The sequence below is a fragment of the Drosophila subobscura genome, chromosome O, assembly GCF_008121235.1.
Source record: "Drosophila subobscura isolate 14011-0131.10 chromosome O, UCBerk_Dsub_1.0, whole genome shotgun sequence".
Lineage (NCBI taxonomy): Eukaryota > Metazoa > Arthropoda > Insecta > Diptera > Drosophilidae > Drosophila > Drosophila subobscura.
Genome location: NC_048533.1, coordinates 21,704,134 through 21,722,567, shown reverse-complemented (window position 1 = coordinate 21,722,567; position 18,434 = coordinate 21,704,134). Strand labels below are relative to the sequence as shown.

General features: G+C 47.2%; 7 protein-coding genes across 7 annotated transcripts; 5 read left to right on the top strand and 2 right to left on the bottom strand.

Annotated features, from left to right (window-relative positions):
- Positions 1-1,591: 1,591 nt before the first annotated feature.
- Positions 1,592-2,983, top strand: LOC117899742 (neuropeptide F). The gene is made up of 3 exons (XM_034809986.1): positions 1,592-1,741; positions 2,354-2,641; positions 2,697-2,983. The coding sequence occupies exons 2-3, from the start codon at positions 2,366-2,368 to the stop codon at positions 2,727-2,729; spliced, it is 309 nt and encodes a 102-aa protein (XP_034665877.1). The 5' UTR covers positions 1,592-1,741; positions 2,354-2,365; the 3' UTR covers positions 2,730-2,983.
- A 409-nt stretch (positions 2,984-3,392) lies between these two features.
- LOC117899191 (synaptic vesicle glycoprotein 2B) lies at positions 3,393-5,245 on the bottom strand. Its single transcript, XM_034809053.1, has 6 exons — positions 5,152-5,245; positions 4,766-5,090; positions 4,168-4,704; positions 3,961-4,105; positions 3,489-3,894; positions 3,393-3,427 (listed from the first exon to the last, which is right to left on the bottom strand). Exons 1-6 carry the CDS (start codon positions 5,195-5,197, stop codon positions 3,393-3,395), a joined length of 1,494 nt encoding a protein of 497 aa, XP_034664944.1. The 5' UTR covers positions 5,198-5,245.
- Positions 5,246-5,288: 43 nt separating this feature from the next.
- LOC117899740 (ATP synthase mitochondrial F1 complex assembly factor 1) lies at positions 5,289-6,253 on the bottom strand. Its single transcript, XM_034809985.1, has 2 exons — positions 5,967-6,253; positions 5,289-5,906 (listed from the first exon to the last, which is right to left on the bottom strand). The coding sequence occupies exons 1-2, from the start codon at positions 6,212-6,214 to the stop codon at positions 5,312-5,314; spliced, it is 843 nt and encodes a 280-aa protein (XP_034665876.1). The 5' UTR covers positions 6,215-6,253; the 3' UTR covers positions 5,289-5,311.
- A 1,060-nt stretch (positions 6,254-7,313) lies between these two features.
- LOC117899738 (fatty acyl-CoA reductase wat-like) lies at positions 7,314-9,157 on the top strand. The gene is made up of 5 exons (XM_034809983.1): positions 7,314-7,471; positions 7,529-7,641; positions 7,700-8,210; positions 8,264-8,972; positions 9,032-9,157. The coding sequence occupies exons 1-5, from the start codon at positions 7,396-7,398 to the stop codon at positions 9,117-9,119; spliced, it is 1,497 nt and encodes a 498-aa protein (XP_034665874.1). The 5' UTR covers positions 7,314-7,395; the 3' UTR covers positions 9,120-9,157.
- A 184-nt stretch (positions 9,158-9,341) lies between these two features.
- Positions 9,342-11,274, top strand: LOC117899736 (fatty acyl-CoA reductase wat-like). The gene is made up of 5 exons (XM_034809981.1): positions 9,342-9,493; positions 9,613-9,725; positions 9,788-10,298; positions 10,358-11,081; positions 11,151-11,274. The coding sequence occupies exons 1-5, from the start codon at positions 9,418-9,420 to the stop codon at positions 11,239-11,241; spliced, it is 1,515 nt and encodes a 504-aa protein (XP_034665872.1). The 5' UTR covers positions 9,342-9,417; the 3' UTR covers positions 11,242-11,274.
- Positions 11,275-11,578: 304 nt separating this feature from the next.
- Positions 11,579-13,441, top strand: LOC117899737 (fatty acyl-CoA reductase wat-like). The gene is made up of 5 exons (XM_034809982.1): positions 11,579-11,706; positions 11,764-11,876; positions 11,936-12,446; positions 12,498-13,209; positions 13,267-13,441. Exons 1-5 carry the CDS (start codon positions 11,631-11,633, stop codon positions 13,361-13,363), a joined length of 1,509 nt encoding a protein of 502 aa, XP_034665873.1. The 5' UTR covers positions 11,579-11,630; the 3' UTR covers positions 13,364-13,441.
- Positions 13,442-13,942: 501 nt separating this feature from the next.
- LOC117897956 (fatty acyl-CoA reductase wat-like) lies at positions 13,943-15,824 on the top strand. The gene is made up of 5 exons (XM_034807058.1): positions 13,943-14,110; positions 14,165-14,277; positions 14,337-14,847; positions 14,905-15,610; positions 15,675-15,824. Exons 1-5 carry the CDS (start codon positions 14,011-14,013, stop codon positions 15,766-15,768), a joined length of 1,524 nt encoding a protein of 507 aa, XP_034662949.1. The 5' UTR covers positions 13,943-14,010; the 3' UTR covers positions 15,769-15,824.
- Positions 15,825-18,434: the final 2,610 nt, after the last annotated feature.

The window sequence follows — 18,434 nt, the reverse complement described above, 5'->3', positions numbered from 1 at the left end:
CAGCGACAGCGACAGCTCTCAATGCGGAACTTTGAGCCGCTGACATCCTTGAACCAGATGCCGACCGACTGGCCGCTCTAGGGCTCTTTTGCTCCGGGGCTTCCCTGCCCAGTAAAAACCCAGAAAGTAACTCTGGACCTTGATTAGTCTTTGTTCGCTGCACGAGTAGACAGACGACTAAGTGTTGACCGGGGTGACAAGGTAAGCATATGGAAAGCTGGCACTTGTGGCAGACTGACCTGCCGTGTTCAGGCTTGACCAGATCACTGCTCCAATTATTAGAGGCGGCAGTGGGCGGAGGGCGGTGGCAGTGGCAATCAGCAGCGCTTAATGGAACTAGAACTGGAGCTAAACTCTCAGGCGAACAATGAGGAACCAACAATGTTGGATGGCAATTAGATTTAAATATGAATGGCTACCGCCCAACCGCAAATGAATAACTAACAAGTTTAATTGGAACGATATTCTCAGCAACAACAGCAACCACAGCATTAATACGCAGAGATATCCCCCGTATCCAGCGTACCGCAGAGACTGGCAAGGGGAATGACAGAAAACAACAACAAAAAAGTTAATGCTGAGCGATAATTAGCTAGAACGTTTATAACAAATATTAAGTTAATAACATAAACGCATAGAAGAAGTTGTCGTTGATGTGACGTCACTCGTCGCACAGCGCTGGAATGTAGCGTGCATTACGTATACGCACTCGGACACTTTCGAACAGATTAAAACACGCTCGACCGCTCGGGGAAGTGCTGTGGAAATTACCTTACCGCATTGACCCCAAATTAGACGGCAATGCAAAGTCGAGCAGTTTATGCAACGCCAAGCCCGATGCCCGATGGCGTTTGCGTCGCGTTCGCGTATCGCAATTAGCGTCGCCAACTAAGCCAACAGTTATTAAACAATAATCAAAATATTATAATTAATGATAGAGTTGCCAAGCGGCAGGAGCCCTCTCACACATAAATCAATTGTACGAGCGACCCGGCTGACGGTATGCAACATTCAGGTGGGAGCAGCAGGCGCTAATCCTTCTTATCGAAAATTTGTCATTTATTCATTTATGCGTAATTCTGTATCTGCGGCTCTCTAGATATCTCGTTAGCCAACTGTCATCATTTGTTAGCGCTCAACAATCTCCGTGGCCCCCCACCCATCCAATTGCCCCTGACCCCTGCCTGCTCTGGCTGGCATTCTCATTCTAATTTCCATTTCCATTCGCATTTTCCGAAAACAAAAACAAATACGAGTCCCATTCGAATCGCATTGCCACTGCCACTGCCACTGCCACGCCCACTCTGTGGCACTTTTCCGTTCCAGCTGCTGCTGCAAAACTTCAAACACAGGAGCTGAGCAGCCACATAATTATCTTGCATATGAAAATATTTTAGAGGCTTCGCTCGGTGTTCGGTTCGGTTTGTTTTTGCTCCCACAATTTCCGCTCGTTTCGGATTTGTTCTGCTGCTGGGATGTGGTGGGCGGCGGCGGCGGCTCTGGCCACGATAAGCACAGGCCTCGTATCCTTCTGCATCATGGCACGCGTCGGTTACGGCCCCTATAAATACCTGTTGCCAATGGCTTTTGGCCAACATTTATTCACGATTGCGTCCGCTGTTTACACACTCCGCTGCCGGTGACCAATTGCATTGTGCATTCTCCCTCGCTCTCTCGTTGTGTGATTACATTTCACAACCATTTGATAAATACTCAACTGTGTGGCGGTAATCTTGACCAGGTAAGAATGGTTTCTGCCTTGAAATTCTCCCTAAAAAAATAAAGTTAAAGTTCTCGAGAGTTCACTTCGTCGAGTGTCGTTAGCAGTGGCTATTTTTAGCCATTAGGAAATTAAAATGTGAATCTTTGTTCTCTGAATTAGTCGAGAAAGCAGTATAAAATGCTTAGGTTTCGCAGGCAGTAAAGTAAAGTTCTGATTCGTAATTGCAACGCTTCGCATGGGTCAAGAGTGACCTTAGGTAGCAGCTAACTGATATATAATGGTTGTAATTATTAGTTGTATATTGTATATGCGCTGCACTGCTCGTACGTCAGTACGGCACATCCAAATCATGGGTTGGGATACCAGAAACGATCGTCAGCAAAAGCAAAAGCAAAAGCAGAGGACAGAGCACAGGCCGTGCGCCCATTTAGCTTGCTCACCCCGTGACTCCCTCCCAGCCATAAATTATCCGGCGAGAATGCCAGTTATTAAATGTGGCCCTACGAGGGCCCGGCCCCAACCCAACCCAAATGGATTAGTAATAGGCCGCAATGTCAATTAGCTCATAGTAAATAATGTAATTTCCCCCATCGTTTCCCATGCAAATTTTCCACTTCCAACGCTCTCCAGCAATTTCGCATCATGTCCAATACAATGCGTTGCATTCTGATTGTCTGCGTGGCACTGGCACTGATCGCCGCCGGCTGCAACGTGGAGGCATCCAACTCGAGGCCACCGCGCAAGAATGACGTCAACACCATGGCGGATGCGTACAAGTTTCTGCAGGATCTGGACACGTACTACGGGGACAGGGCACGCGTTCGCTTCGGCAAGCGAGGCGGTCCACTGATGGAAATGCTGCGAAATCGCGAGCTGGAAAACAATATGCCCAAAAATATCAACAGCGGCGGGGAGTTGGTAAGCAAAAGGGAGCGAAATATTGACAGAAATCTCTTTCATTTCCCACTCACAGATCCGCTCCCTGGATGACGAGGGGATATTCTAAGGCCCAGAACCGTGACGACGACTTAAACTCATTTATTTGTTGTTACTCCAATTGTTTATAGTATTATTTAATGCATCTTTTTTGTCGGGGCAATAGTTTAACGCATGTTGAGAAGATTAGTTGTAGTTGCAGCTGCACACCTAACACTTACGGATAGATATATCTTCCAGCTCTAGTCTTGATGTTAGTTGAATAAATGACACACATAAAATAATCCAACAAAATATTCGCCTACTGGATCTGAAGCAATCGAAATACAAACTGCAAAGATTAACTGATTGTTTTTCTAAGTAAAGTCGCAAGAGGAAAAGCCCAAGTTTTTTGGCAAGGAAAAAAGAGGATGAAGCCAACAGGTGAGGGCTTGCAAGAGAAGAACATTTGTTTCCCAATCAAATCTGGCAAGGGGAGGGTGCTCGAATGCTCGAATTTGTGGGAATAAATGCATTCCGTTCTCATTCCGTTGCCTACTTTTCGGGCCATTTGCTCTAGTAATCTTTGGCATGTAATTGCAGCTCTTTGTAGGAGGCATAAGCCAATTAAATACATCTTTGGACGACAGCTTTATATCTGTATAGAGGCTAGCATTATTTACGGGTTCTTTGAAAAGTTGTAATGCCATTTATCAGTCTCAAATTATCGCAAATCTCTCGCTTTGCACATAGCTTAGATTGTTAAAAAAGCCTCAAGACTAGCAGAGCCTGCAAAAGGTTTAAAGATAATTAGTTCTTGGACAGATTCAGATCTTGCTCTTGCTCTTACACAGCGGCAGTATTGCCATTGCCAAGAGAGTAATCTCGCAGTGTTCCTCAATATTTGAACCGACGATGGTCGTGCCCACAACAGCGCCCCAGCGGCACCACATGAGACTGATGCACAGAGCCTTGGCGCGTATGTAGGTGGGCACAAACTCCAGCAGGGCGCCGCCCATCAGTGAAATGATCAGGCCCGGCAAGGACACTAAGAATACCAAGCAGAAGAGCTGAACATGATGATTGGCCACGAATATCAAGGCAAATCCGCAGGTGGAGGCAATGAGGAGGGAGATGACCAGCAGGCCCTTTCGCGGCACATAGAAGAGCAGCAGCCAGCAGATGTTGTACAGAATGATGTAAGTGGCGCCCAGAATGAGCGAATCGTAAAAGCTGTGCAGGTCATCGTTGCACACCTAAGGGATAGGAGGAGGGGCTGAAATGAATGAGAGACACATAAAGCAGAGCAGCGGGATGCTAACGACAAGAATATCCTCTTCGGTTTCCTGCATCAAGCTGGGATTATCCTCGAAGAGCAGGCTGCACAGGGTCATGTGTTCGCTGGGTCCTACGCGCATATTCGCACGATTACGCATCGAAGTAAACCAAATGCCCAGACCGTTGGCTCTGTGGAAGTAGGGAGAAAGTAGAGCTGGAAGGGAATACTCTCCGGAGAACACTCCACTCACAGCAATCCCATCACAAACATAACCGCACAGCCGCTGACAAAGTAGCCGACGAAGGGCTTTCGGAAGAGCGGCATCGCATCATTGAGCATCGTGCGGAGGATATTGTTGGCATTCTTCTGCCGCTTCACCTGCGCCTTCTCCTGGAACTTGAGCATGTTCTCCACCTGCTCGGGTGTGAGGGGATGACCGGTGTTCTTTCGGCACACCCAATCCATCACGTCCATGCCCTTCTGCGTCTCGCCAATCATGAACAGAAACTTGGGGCTCTCCGGCATGCGGAGCAGCAGGAAGAACGCCAGCACTCCGGGCAGCATGAACATGCAGCCAAGCAGACGCCAGGGTCGCAGCGTCAGGTCGCCCACCAGCTCCATCTCGAACTCCATGTAGGACGTGCCCTGGAACAATATGCCCCACGCTGGGCAGTACAGCATGGCGAAGCCCGCGAACATGTACAAGTGGGTGACGACTCGTGCCATGATCTGCTTATTGCAGAACTCACTGAGGTAGGTGACAGCCACAAAGCTCGGTCCGGCCACGCTGCACATGATGCGGGTATAAAGTTAAAGCTGCAGCTGGCAGGGAAGAATATCCTACTCACAATATGCCCGTGACAAAGCGCATGACATAGAAGCCGGAGAAGCTAACCATAAACATGGAAATGATCGAGCAGATATTGCTCAGCGAAATGGTGCGCAAGAGGATCCAGCGGCGACCCATTTTGTCCGTGATGTAGCCCCAGAAGTACGAGGAGCAAATGATGCCCATGAAACCTGCGGCCATAATCGAGGACAGCTGCATCAGACTCATCCGCAGGTCGCACACAGCCGCTGGTCCTATTATGCCAACGCCCATTGTCTCCAGAATGGCCATCATCTGCAGCAGGCCCAGGGTCAGAGTGGCAAACAGATGCACTCTGCCGAAGCCTAAGGGTGTGTGAGACACTCTTAGTTGTCCTCCAAGCACATGCATTGACAGCCACTTTACCAATCTGCTCCATGACAGTGTCGAACTCGGTCAGCTGCTGATTCATTTTGTATCCAAATCGAAATCCAAGTCCAAGTTCTCGTTCGAGTCTAAATACAATTTCAATTGACAGAGCAGATCGCTCTGCTTTTGTTTTATTTTGATTAGTTTGTCAATGTGTCTATGCCAGCTGAATGTTCTCCACCTCCTTGATGAGATCCGTGTGCTTGAACTCATCGGGGCGCTTGGTGAACGTCTCCAGGAGCTTCATCTTGCTCTCGTCCGTCTTGTAGTAGAACATCTGCAGCTCGTTCGCCAGGCACTGGGCCTCCTGGGCAGTCAGCACCTTCGAGTCGTACTCGCCGCGCATCAGCACCACGCCCTTGTCCTGCACCTCAGTGTAGTGCACAACGGTGAGGCACTCGGGTGCATTCTCGTGGTGCACCTGGTACGCGAGCAACGGCGTGAAGTGGACCGTGTTGGCTGCAAACTGCAGCAGGAAAAATTCGAAGCCCTCGCTGCGCGGCAGTGGCAGCAGGAAAATGGGATGCTCCTTGGCGCGGCCCATCAAGGTGTCGTATTGGGCAGTGGTCAGGGTGGCCGCCAGCACCTCCTTGGTCTTGTGGTACTCGATCCAGATCTGCGACAAATCCTCGGCGCTCTTGTCAGCCAGCAGCTCCAGCTTCATGATGTCCGACAGCTTCTTGTGCGGCAGCTCGGCAGCCTCTTGCTTCTTGGCCAGCTCCTGCTTGGGGTTTAGCAGCTCGGAATAGGACCTGCAAAATGGTCAACCAATCAATCAATCTGTTATTGCTGCCCACTGTATTTGCACTCACCTGGCCTGGCTTTGTCCATCTTTAATAGGATTCACCACGCGCTCAACACGATCGAGAAACTCCTCGGCGGATGTCTGCTGTATCTTGGCAATCTTCTCCGCGTACTTCCAGTAGTAGGGATTGGACTCCTTCAGCTTTTCCACGGCCTCCTCGGCGGCGCGACGTGTCTGCGACATGGCAATGCTCCGTTTAAAGGCTAGGTTATTATTTTGGAGAACGCGAAACAAAAATTTCCGGGCGCATGCCATTTCCAGCAAAAAAACACAATTTTTTGATATAGAGATTACACAACAACAGCTGTCTACAACAGCTGTCACAGTAGGCACACAGAATTGATCGATAAGATATACCGAAATATACCTTTAAATTTGAAAAATATATATAAATCTTAAATTATTTCCTAAATTTTGATGTTCCATTTGATATTACTAGCTAGCTAAGAGTCTCCACGCTAAAACTATAATTGTATCCAATCTATCAATTAATTCTTCACAAGATTGGCTTATTTTCATGACTTCTTTTTATTAAATTGTTTGCAAAATAGATCTACAGCTAAAAAGGGCATGGTTATTATAATGAAGATACAACAAAAAGTAGCAGTATACCGAAAAATACCAACGTGTGACAAACACCATTTTTCGTTGATATGGCACCTCTTCCGCGGGCTTTTTGAATTTCAACTCGTATTGTATGATTTATTAATATATTTTTCAATTGCCTGTTGTAAACTGTCATTCGAAAGCTCATTGGCTGATGGAAAATCTCTCCCTAAAAAGTAATTTAATTTGAAAAATATAGATTTCATTGATTTTTGTTTAGTAGGGCAATGAATTCATAAAATATTCGTGAATTCGCACGGGTTCATACATATGTACATATGTATGTATGTACATATGTGCATGTATGTACATACATACATATATGTTTGTATGCTTGTCAGCCAGCAATCAAAATCAACGGGGCGAGTTTTACAAATTTATTGAAGACTTTTGACATTCCTTTGGCATAGATTTGGGTAACAAATGAGTCCAATCCGCCCGTGAAGTTCATGTACGAGTAAATATACCTGTGCAGCAGGGATGCGCACGCAGCTGGAGTTCGATTTATGTTTTAATTATTTATTTATGCTCAATACCAGCATCAAAGATCCATCCAAATGCGCGAAATAGAACACCCAATAAGGGGTAGATCTATGCCACTTGGTTGCCATCCCTGGCACCGACTTGCAGGGGTTTTAATAAAGCTATATATAACGGCAGCCGACACAAGGTGCACTCACATTTAAGCTATTCCTCGCGATTCGCGGCCCGTGAATCGTTTAGCGTTTTGCTGTTTGCATATATTGCACGGGTTCCGTTCTCTCATGATATTTGCAGTCCGCCAGCGCCCCAGCCCCCCCAGCCACCGCTCCAGACCGTAAATCTCAGAGATGGATTCTGACATGCAAAAGTATTTTGCCCACAAAACAGTTTTCCTCACGGGTGGCACTGGATTTTTGGGCAAAGGTACATATTTCCCATTGTCCCTGGCCAAGTCCTTAGCTTAAGGCCCCTTCCTTTCAGTTGTCGTGGAGAAACTTTTGCGTAGCTCTGAGGTGAAGCGAATTTATATCCTGATCAGACCGAAGCGTGGCGTGGAGATTCAGGAACGCATCATCGTGTGGTCACAGGATCCTGTACGTAATGACAAACCATAATAGCAGGTTCTCTCATCCAAGACTCCCCGCCAAAAAGGTATTTGAACCGCTGCTGAAGACCAGGCCAGAGGCGCTGCAACGAGTGTGCCCCATCGCTGGAGATTGCCTGGAGCCGGATCTGGGCATAAGCGACACGGACCGAAGGCTGCTCTCAGCAGAGGTGCAGCTCGTCATTCATGGAGCAGCCACAGTGCGGTTCAACGAGCCGCTGCACGTGGCACTGGCCATCAACACTCGTGCCACGCGACTGATGGTGCAGCTGGCCAAGCAAATGCTGCAACTTGAGGCATTTGTACACGTCTCGACTGCCTTCTCGAACTGCGTAATCCATTACATCGAGGAGAAGTTCTATCCGGAACACTTGACGTGTGATTCCGAGAAGGTGCTGCAGATGTGTGACCAGCTGAGTGAGGAGCTGACGGACAACATGTCGCCTGCCCTGCTCGGATCGTATCCCAACACCTACACCTACACGAAAGCCCTGGCGGAGGATGTGATACTGAGAGAGGGAAGCGACCTGCCCATCTCCATCTTTCGTCCAGCAGTTAGTAAGTGATTTGTGGGGCAGCTTTAACCCATTTTTATGTTCATTAATTTGCAGTCATTGCCAGCCACAAGGAGCCCATCTCTGGATGGATTGATAATCTCTACGGACCCATTGCCATTCTTTTTGGCGTTGCTCGCGGGGTTCTGCGCATCGCCACAATCGATGTGAAGGCCCAGGCCAGCTTGGTGCCCGTAGATTTCTGCGCCAACCTGGCTCTGGCCTGTGCCTGGAGAACCGCACAGACTGAGCAGCGGGAGGGAGTTGCTCCGCCGGCCATTTACCAACTCGCACCCACCGCAGGGAACTGCCTGACGCACGGAGAGTTCAAGGACTATGCGCTGGATGGACGCCAGCAGTGTCCACTCACAAAAATGATTTGGTATCCATTCTTCCATTGCATCACCACGCTGTGGCTCTTTCCCCTTGCAGCCTTCTTCTATCACACCCTGCCCGCCTATGTCTTTGACCTGGCCCTCTGGCTGAGTGGCCGCAAGCCGCGACTGGTCAAAGTCTACCGCAAGATACACAAGACCCTGGGCATATTGGGGCCTTTCTCCAGACAAAGTTGGTACTTCGATATGCGGCAGACGAATCAGTTGCGAGCGATCATGTCGGAGCAGGATCGCAGCTTGTACGACTTTGACATGGCGAGCCTGAACTGGAAGGAATACTTCGAAAAGGCGCTGCTGGGCATACGCATGTACTTGGGCAAGGATCCACCCACCACAGAGTCATTAGAGCAGGGACTGAGAGTGATAAGAAGGTATATTTAATCACTGTAAGTTCAACTTTTCGCTGCTGCATTTTGCTTTCTACTCTTAGGCTAAAGATGTACCACCACCTGCTGCAGCTCAGCCTCGTCTGCCTTGCTGCATTCATTTTGTATTCGCTAATCAAACATTTTTCCTAGATTTTTGTATCAGTTATTTATGGTTTTGTGTGTGTTTCGAATAAAGTAACCAAATGCAGCGCCCACTCTTGGCCCCCTTCCTCGCATCAACTGCATTATGTTCCTGTTATGACTTGACTAAAATCAACTTGCAAGTGCACAAAACTGATTTGAATTCTGCATTCCGAGTGTGCAGACTGACCTTTGTGGGGCGGAAATTATATTTGTCCATATAAATAGCGGCACTAGTCCGCGATGGCTCCTCAGTCTAGTCTTTCTTCTGCGCGGCAAGCTAACTAATTTCTAATCCGTGGTCACCATGAATTCCGACATTCAGGGATTTTACAAAGGCAAAACCATTTTCCTAACCGGTGGCACAGGATTTTTGGGCAAAGGTAGGGCCACCTCCACCCATCTAACTCCTTTTCCCACACTCTTTTTGTGGTGGAAAAACTAATATCAATATGCAAGAGTCTAAGAAGCAAGTGCAAATTGTTTGTGGTTTGTCTTTCAGTTATCATTGAGAAGCTTCTGCGGTCAACGGAGGTGAAGCGCATTTATTCCATGACGAGACCCAAACGCGGTCAGAGCACTCAGGAACGTGTGGCCAAATTGGAGACAGATGTGGTGAGTAATGGAACGCCCCCCTGTGAATCTTGAACTCATGCCAGTGACCCCAATCCATGCAGTTGTTTGAGGAGCTCTTGAAACTAAACCCCGATGCCCTGAAGCGCCTGGTGCCCATCGTTGGAGATTGCCTGGAGCCGGACCTAGGCATAAGTGCGGCGGATCGCAAGCTGCTGGCAGCTGAGGTGCAGATCGTCATACACAGTGCAGCGACAGTTCGCTTCGACGAGGCACTGCACCTGGCGCTGGACCTCAACACCCGCGCCACCCGACTCATGGTGCAGCTGGCCAAGCAAATGGTTCATCTGCAGTCCTACGTCCACATATCCACAGCCTACTCCAACTGCGTGGTGACGAGCGTCAAGGAGAAGCTCTACCCCGAGCACCTCAGCTGCAGCTCCGACAAAGTGCTGGCCATCCGCGAGCACCTGAGCGACAAGCTCATCGACGACATGACCCCCGCGCTGCTCGGCCTGTACCCGAACACCTACACATACACGAAGGCTCTGGCGGAGGACGTGATCCTGCGGGAGGCTGTCGGCTTGCCCGTCTGCATTTTTCGCCCAGCAATTAGTGAGTGTTTTTCCCGCCCTGCCTGATGATGATGATTTGCTACTGACTCTCTTTCGCAGTCGTTCCAACCTACAAGGAGCCCGTCTTGGGCTGGTCCGACAACATGAACGGACCCATGGCCATCATGTTTGGCTGTGCCCTCGGAGTAGTGCGCTTGCTGTGCATCGACACGGAGGCGCACATTGGCCTGGTGCCGGTGGACTACTGCGCCAATGTGGCTCTGGCCTGCGCCTGGAAAACCGATCAAAGTGCGCACAGCAGCGGCGGTGGGGAGGCCGGAGGTGGCAAGCCGACCGTCTACACGCTGGCACCCAGCGAAAAGAATCTCATTACGTTCGGGCGGTTCATTAATCAATCGGTTAGTTGTCGCGACATTTTCCCACTCTCCAAGATGGTGTGGTACCCGTTCGTGCATTGCGTCTTGAATCCCTGGCTCTTCAGCATCGGTGCCTTCTTCTATCACATCTTGCCGGGCTACTTTATGGATCTAATGCTGCGCCTCTCGGGCCGCAAGCCTCGCATGGTGAACATCTATCGCAAAATTCACAAGAACATTGCGCTGTTGGGTCCATTTACGAGCAGATCGTTTGCCCTCGACACGAGGAACACGAATCGGCTGCAGGAACTAATGTCAGCCAAGGATCGCCTCATCTTCCAGTTCGACATGGCCGTCATGGACTGGGAAGACTACTTCAAGACGGCGCTGCTTGGCATTCGAATTTATTTGGGCAAGGATCCCCACACTCCCGAGTCCGTGGCGCAAGCGCTCAAGCTGCTAAAGCGGTAAGTGGCAGAAGAAGATGTCTCTTGAAGAATTAATTATATTCTCATTCCCCCTCCTTCAACTTCCAGTTTAAGGTTTATGCACAACACTTTGAAGGCTTCGCTGGCGTGCGGTGCGGGCGCCATTCTGTGGTCACTCTTCAAGCTAATAATGAACTAGAAACCGTGATTGAATAAAGTGTGAAAAGTCGCAGAGTTGTGGGCTAAACCTCAGAGGGTTTCTTTTTGTTGTACTTTAAATATTTGCCAATTGGGCAGACAGACAAATCGATTGCGGATCGTGTGTGCTATCGAAACACCCCGCTGAGCAATCGAATAGCTTCCAATCGACTGTACGACTAGCGATTGCATTTGCATTAATTATTTGGTTTTATTTGGGTTTGCATTCATTAAGAACACGGGGAAGGCAGACATGACCTGACCCACCCAGTGACAACACGACTTAATGCATTCGTTTCGCATTCGCAAAATCACATAAAAAGTGACGCGAATTCTGCTGAGTTCTCTGAGTACTTTTGGACATTGCCTGCACATCGACTTGCCCTCAAAATGGAGTCTGGCATGCAAGGATTTTACAAGGATAAAATTGTCTTTATCACCGGTGCAACCGGATTCTTGGGCAAAGGTATTTCTAAGCCCTACAAGCTCCATGTACAAATTATAATTCCAATGCCAATTCCAGTTATAATCGAAAAACTCTTGCGTTCGACCGATGTGAAGAGGATTTACATACTGATTCGGGGCAAGCGTGGCAGGAACATTCGGGAGCGTATTCTGGCATGGGAGAAGGAAACGGTAGGTCTACTTGTAAGTCTCAGACTCAAAGATCAAAGTATTATCTAACCATCTACTAGCTCTTTGAAGGACTGCTGCAATCGAAGCCAAAAGCCTTTGAGTGTTTAATGCCCATCGTTGGAGATTGCCTGGAGCCGGATCTGGGCATAAGCGACACGGACCGAAGGCTGCTCTCAGCAGAGGTGCACATTGTCATTCATGGAGCAGCCACAGTGCGCTTCAACGAACCGCTGCATGTGGCACTGGCCATCAACACTCGTGCCACGCGACTGATGGTGCAGCTGGCCAAGCAAATGCCGCAACTTGAGGCATTTGTTCATGTGTCGACAGCCTACGCCAACTGCGTAATCGATCACATCGAGGAGAAGTTCTATCCGGAAAACTTGACCTGCAGCTCGGAGAAGGTGCTGCAGATGAGTGACCAGCTGAGTGAGGAGCTGACGGACAACATGTCGCCTGCCCTGCTCGGATCGTATCCCAACACCTACACCTACACCAAGGCCCTGGCGGAGGATGTGATACTGAGAGAGGGAAGCGACCTGCCCATTTCGATCTTTCGTCCAGCAATTAGTAAGTGATTTGGGGGGAATATTAACTAAATTGTATGTTGATGAATTGCAGTCGGTGCCAGCCACAAGGAGCCCATCTCTGGATGGATCGACAATCTGTTCGGACCCATTGGCCTGATCTACGGCGTCGCTCATGGAGTCTTGCGCATCGCCAGCATCAACAAGGATGCTCTTTCCTGCTTAGTGCCTGTCGACTACTGCGCCAATGTGGCACTGGCCGCTGCTTGGCAGACGTCCAAGCACAGAAATCGCCTCGAGAAAGCGGCAGTGCCCGAAGTGTATACGCTGGCACCCGCGGCACAGAACCCACTCACTAATGGGGATTTTCTCAAGTATTGCCATAGCGGCCGCGATCAGTTTCCACTCACCACGATGATCTGGTACCCGTTTCTCAACTACGTCAAAACACCGTGGCTCTATCAGTTGGCGGCTTTCTTCTACCACACCCTGCCCGGCTATGTTTTCGATCTGGCACTGCGTCTCACAGGAAGGAAGCCTCGCCTGGCGGAGGTCTATCGGAAGATTCACTACAATATGGACATGTTGAAGCCCTTTACGCACCGAACCTGGCAGTTTGACACCAAAAACACGGACCGCATGCGGGAGTTGATGTCCGCCGACGAGCGTCGTGTCTACAACTTCGACATGGGGGCTCTGGAGTGGAAGGAATACTTCGACAATGCACTGCTGGGCATGCGTCAGTATCTGGGCACGGATGCCAACACGCCAGAGTCTATTGAACAGGCTCAGCGGCTATTGAAACGGTAATTTGGAATACACTTTATGTTGATTTTTGATGCCACAATCCGCTATGTTTTCAGCTTGAAGATGTTGCACCACAGCCTACAAGTGGCAGTCTTTTGTGTGGCAGGACTCCTGCTCTGGTGGCTACTCAAGCCCTTCTTTTTTTCCATTTAGTGTTCGAAGAGTATCCAATTGGGGTGTTGGAATAAATAAATATTTACCTGCCCAACGGTCACTTATTACTTGATTCTCGTAATGCCAATCGCCTTTCCACTTAAACTGCCGAACTAAGCACAACGAATCGAGAATATATACTCTCCCGAGTGTTTCTCCCATGCAACATTTTAAACGAAATCAATATGCTGGCAGATTGAATACACAAATAGTAGCAGGGGTGTTCTCGGTGTAAGTTGGCTTCTTGCATTCATTAATTTTAAATAAAAGAGACATGCTGGCTGACCTCTTGGATACAGTCCCCCGTTCGTGGCACTATTATGCGATTCCATTCGGAAATACGTAGCACAGCTACAGTAGACACCAGCGCAGGCAACACTTTTCTTTTGGGGGGAAACTCTGAGATCTGCATGAAATAAATAAATATTTGAGTACTCGAAAGGCTTCTAATTCTACTTCAATTATTTATGCGACTTTCTAGTGGTAGTTCTCAGGTTCCCACTGTACACAATGTATTTAATTCATACATATAAAAAGGGCCACGCAGTTGAAACTTTTTCTATTTTAAGTTTCCACTTTGGCCCGTGCAAACGCTTCGCTCCGATCCACGATTAGTCCAGGGGGATTGAGGGAACTGCCAAATCAAAATGAAATTGGAAATGGAAATGCAAGTGGAAACCGAAATCCAAGCGTTTTACAGAAACAAAACCATTTTCATAACTGGAGGCACAGGATTCTTGGGAAAAGGTAAATACTCAGCGAGATTCGGATACGAAATTGAAGCATTTTTCGCTCTTTTAGTCATCATTGAGAAGCTTCTGCGCACCACGGAGGTGAAGCGCATTTATTCGCTGATTAGGAAAAAGCGTGGACAGGACATACAGGACCGCATAGCCTTGTGGGAAAAAGAGCCGGTAAGCCATCATTTAAGCCATGAATACCCTCACATCAGTAATGCCAAATGGGGGCAAAGATTTTCGAGCTGCTCTTACAGTCAAAGCCTGAGGCTCTGGGTCGCGTAGTGCCCATCGCCGGAGATTGCCTGGAACCCGATTTGGGCATAAGCGACACGGACCGAAGGCTGCTCTCAGCAGAGGTGCAAATTGTCATTCATGGAGCAGCCACAGTGCGGTTCAACGAGCCGTTGCATGTGGCACTGGCCATCAACACTCGTGCCACGCGACTGATGGTGCAGCTGGCCAAGCAAATGCTGCAACTTGAGGCATTTGTTCATGTGTCGACGGCCTACGCCAACTGCGTGGTGGATCACATCGAGGAGAAATTTTACCCTGAGCTTCTGACAAGCAGCTCCGAAAAGGTGCTGGAGATGACTGACCAGCTGAGTGATCAACTGATCGACAACATGACCTGCGAGCTGCTCGGATCGTTTCCGAACACTTACACCTACACCAAGGCCCTGGGCGAGGATGTGATCCTGCGGGAGGCGGGCGATCTGCCCGTGTGTGTCTTCCGACCAGCCATAAGTGAGTGCTTGAGGGTTGCCATTGGAGGAGGACCTTCTAACAAAATGTTTTCCACAGTAATTGCCACTTCCAGGGAGCCCGTGGCGGGTTGGATTGACAATCTTTACGGGCCGATCGCCTTGTTGTACGGCGTCGCCTACGGGATCCTGCGCATTGCACTGGTCGATGTAAAGGCGCAGAACAGTGTGGTGCCAGTGGACTACTGTGCCAATGTGGCTTTGGCGAGTGCCTGGCAGACGGCTGCTGTGAGAACCGTGAGCTCTGCGCCCCCTCGGATCTACAACTTTGCGCCCAGTGAGGAGAACCTCTTGACTTATGGCGAGTTCAGGGACAAGACGCAGTCAATTGGCGAGAACTATGCAGTGTCGAAGATGATCTGGTATCCGTTCCTGCACTGCATGACCACTGCCTGGCTGTATCCCCTGGCTGCGTTCTTCTATCACACTCTGCCCGGCTTCGTGGTGGATCTGGCGCTACGTGCAGTGGGCCGAAAGCCGCGCCTCTTGCAAATATACCAGAAAATACACATAAACATGAAGCTGTTGAGGCCATTCACCTGCCGCAGCTGGAAGTTCGATGCGATGAACAGAGATCATCTGTGGCAATGCATGACGCCGCAGGATCGGGAGCTGTACCACTTTGACATGCTGGCTCTGGACTGGGATAACTATTTTATGCGTGCCCTGCGCGGCATGCGTGTCTACCTCTGCAAGGAGCCACCCACTCCCGCATCCATTGCCGAGGGTCAGCGGATATGGAGGAGGTAACTGCAAGTGACACTTCTAGGCATCCTTGAAGTTAACTTTAACCTCTGCTCTTTCACTTAGATTTCACCTGCTGCATCGCACGTTGCAGCTGATCCTTGTTGGCAGTGCTGCAGCTCTTATTTGGTGGCTTCTCAATCTCGTTGCATCCCTTTAAAACAAATACTTGAATCAATTCGAAAATATTTAAGCATTAAGCTAACTGGTACTCTATTTACATCCATTTGTACATATTTATGTATGCATTTATGTATCACTATGTAAAAGCCACAACACGCCAATCTTATGAGGGATGGCTCGAATGGGGCCTGGCTTCGAGTACGAGTATTACTGGGGCAGAGACTAGAGACTACAGAGCTCTCTTCGATTATATGCCTGGCGTGAAAACTCACCCTTAACTGCAAGGCCACACTGAAAGAAAGAGAGGGAGAGGGAGAGGGAGAGGGAGAAAGATTAAAAGTTTATATTCTTTCGTTTAAGCTCAGCCGTCTCTCCATCGATTTTAATGAGGCCAAATTTCTGCACCTTAAACCTTAAGCTAAAGCTAGAACCCTAAAATACTTAATAGATGCATTCATCAGCTTTTCAGACTGCGATACCTCTAAAAAAAATCCGTTTTTTTAAATGAATTAAACAATAGTTTTTAAGAAAAATTTTAAGCACTTATTTTATCAGAAAACTCGGTTTGGAGCATAAATAAAAACTTTAATTTTGTCGGGTAGTAAATAAAATGTTTAAATAATAGAATGTATTTTTTTTTATTAAATTTGTATGTCAAACTTAAAATCAGAGTAAGAAAAGAACTTCTTTACTCTTTATTTTATTCTTCTTTTATGTATTTTCTTATGCTTGAACCCATTTTTTTGTGTGATCTATGCACACAATGGACTAGAACGCGAATAACCTTGCTAAATCCAATTGAAAATTCAAGCAAGTATGCAAGTATTATTAACACTGGTGAAATAATACCATAAGTATCGTTTTACTCTCATCTCTAATAGCTTATTTTTCATAGCACGTAGCACATGCGAGATAAAAAATTTTATGAATTAATATTTTATAAGCCATACACAAGGTCAATGGTTATTTTCAATGCTGAGATGTCAAAGGTGAGAAATTATGTACATGTATTATGTATTATGTATTACGGTTCTGAAACGTGCTCCGAATCCATCGATATATGCGATATGACTCATGTGCTTCCGGTGCACCGAAGACGCAGAAAAGCGCAAGAAAAAGTAACATAAATTGGATTAAGAATTGAATACTCTACAATATCTATGCAGTTAATTGCTTCCGGCGGGAACCGAACACTTTGTAAGTCTATTCAAAGATAAATTTTCGTCACAAATATGGACTTGTTAAAAAACTAGCCATTAAACATATTCAGAGGTCAGTTTTTTAATTTCAAACTCACAAACAACTTTTTAATACCTGTCTGAATCAAGAATTTTGTAAAACATTTACTTAAATTGGTCGATTTAGCAATTTTTGCACTTTAACTTCATAAAAAAAATCAGTTTTCCGAAAACCTTATATTGTTCGTAGCAAACAGCTGACTTTAACAGCTGTTATCTTAACAGTGGTGCGCACTGTTAATTTTCTGGGTATGTTACATTACGGACTGATGTTATCCCTATGTATATCTTCTAAAAAAATATTACTTTTTTGACTTTTGACAAATGAGTTTCGTCCAGAAAAAGTGGTCAAATGCCCCATAGTGCGGTGTGAATGTTTCATATTGGATTCCATGCGAATAATTTCTTGTAATGTTCATTTCAGACTGAAGTGATTGTATTTTTCATTGCCCTGGCAATGGGACAGGTTGAGTCAGCCCCAATGTGTTCAGTATGTGCTTGCTTAATCAATATCGAAATCGATGGCAATGTGACTGCGGATTGCTCAAATCTGCCAAGACTGGACTTTGAATGTTTGGCAGAGTTGCAGCCACACACCCTGAAGCTATCTGGCAATGGTTTGGAGGAAGTCCCATCAAACCTCAATATGACGGGGTTTAAAAACCTAAAGCACCTCGATCTGTCCGAAAACAAGATTGGAAGGCTATCCAGCTGGAACTTTGGATCAATGGTTGGTCTGGTAAGAATAAACCTTAGCGGAAACCAACTCACAGAGCTGCCCCGATCTATTGCAAAAATGAAAGAAATTGATGTGAGCAACAACCAACTCACCGACATCTACAGCATCATAGGCTTGGTAAACATTGTCGCAATAGTCAAAGGAAATCCAATAAAATGCAACTGCACATCTCCGAAAGTGAAGAGGATATATGAAAAGGTTTGTGTAGTGTGAGAACATATTTCCAAGCATTAATAATGATTTATTTATTTATCAATTAGAAAAAAAATGTTACTCTGGAATGCATTTATGGCGATTCGGAAGTTCCGCGCCCCTTACCAACCCAGTGCCGAAGTGACATCATCGAAAATGTAACTCCGTGGAATATTTGGATCTTTCTACTTTCCATCATTGTAATCGTCGTTTGCATCATTAAGCACTGCAAATGTCAGGTTTGCTGTGACAAAAATAATTCAAAGACGTTGATCAAGGGGCAAAGCAACGACATTGTCTCAGACGTGGAGTAATTTGTGAAGAAAGGGAATCGCTGCCAATCGTAACATATCTAATTGTAACACTTAAAACGATGCATTTAGCCGAAGGTTTTCATTGTGTACTGTTCTTACATACATATGTATGTATACATACTTTTATTCGCACATTCTTACGCACGGCAGCGGACGCTTCTCTCCAACTAGCTCCAAATAAATTATTATCTTTAAAACCAAATTTGCCCAAGCCAAATGT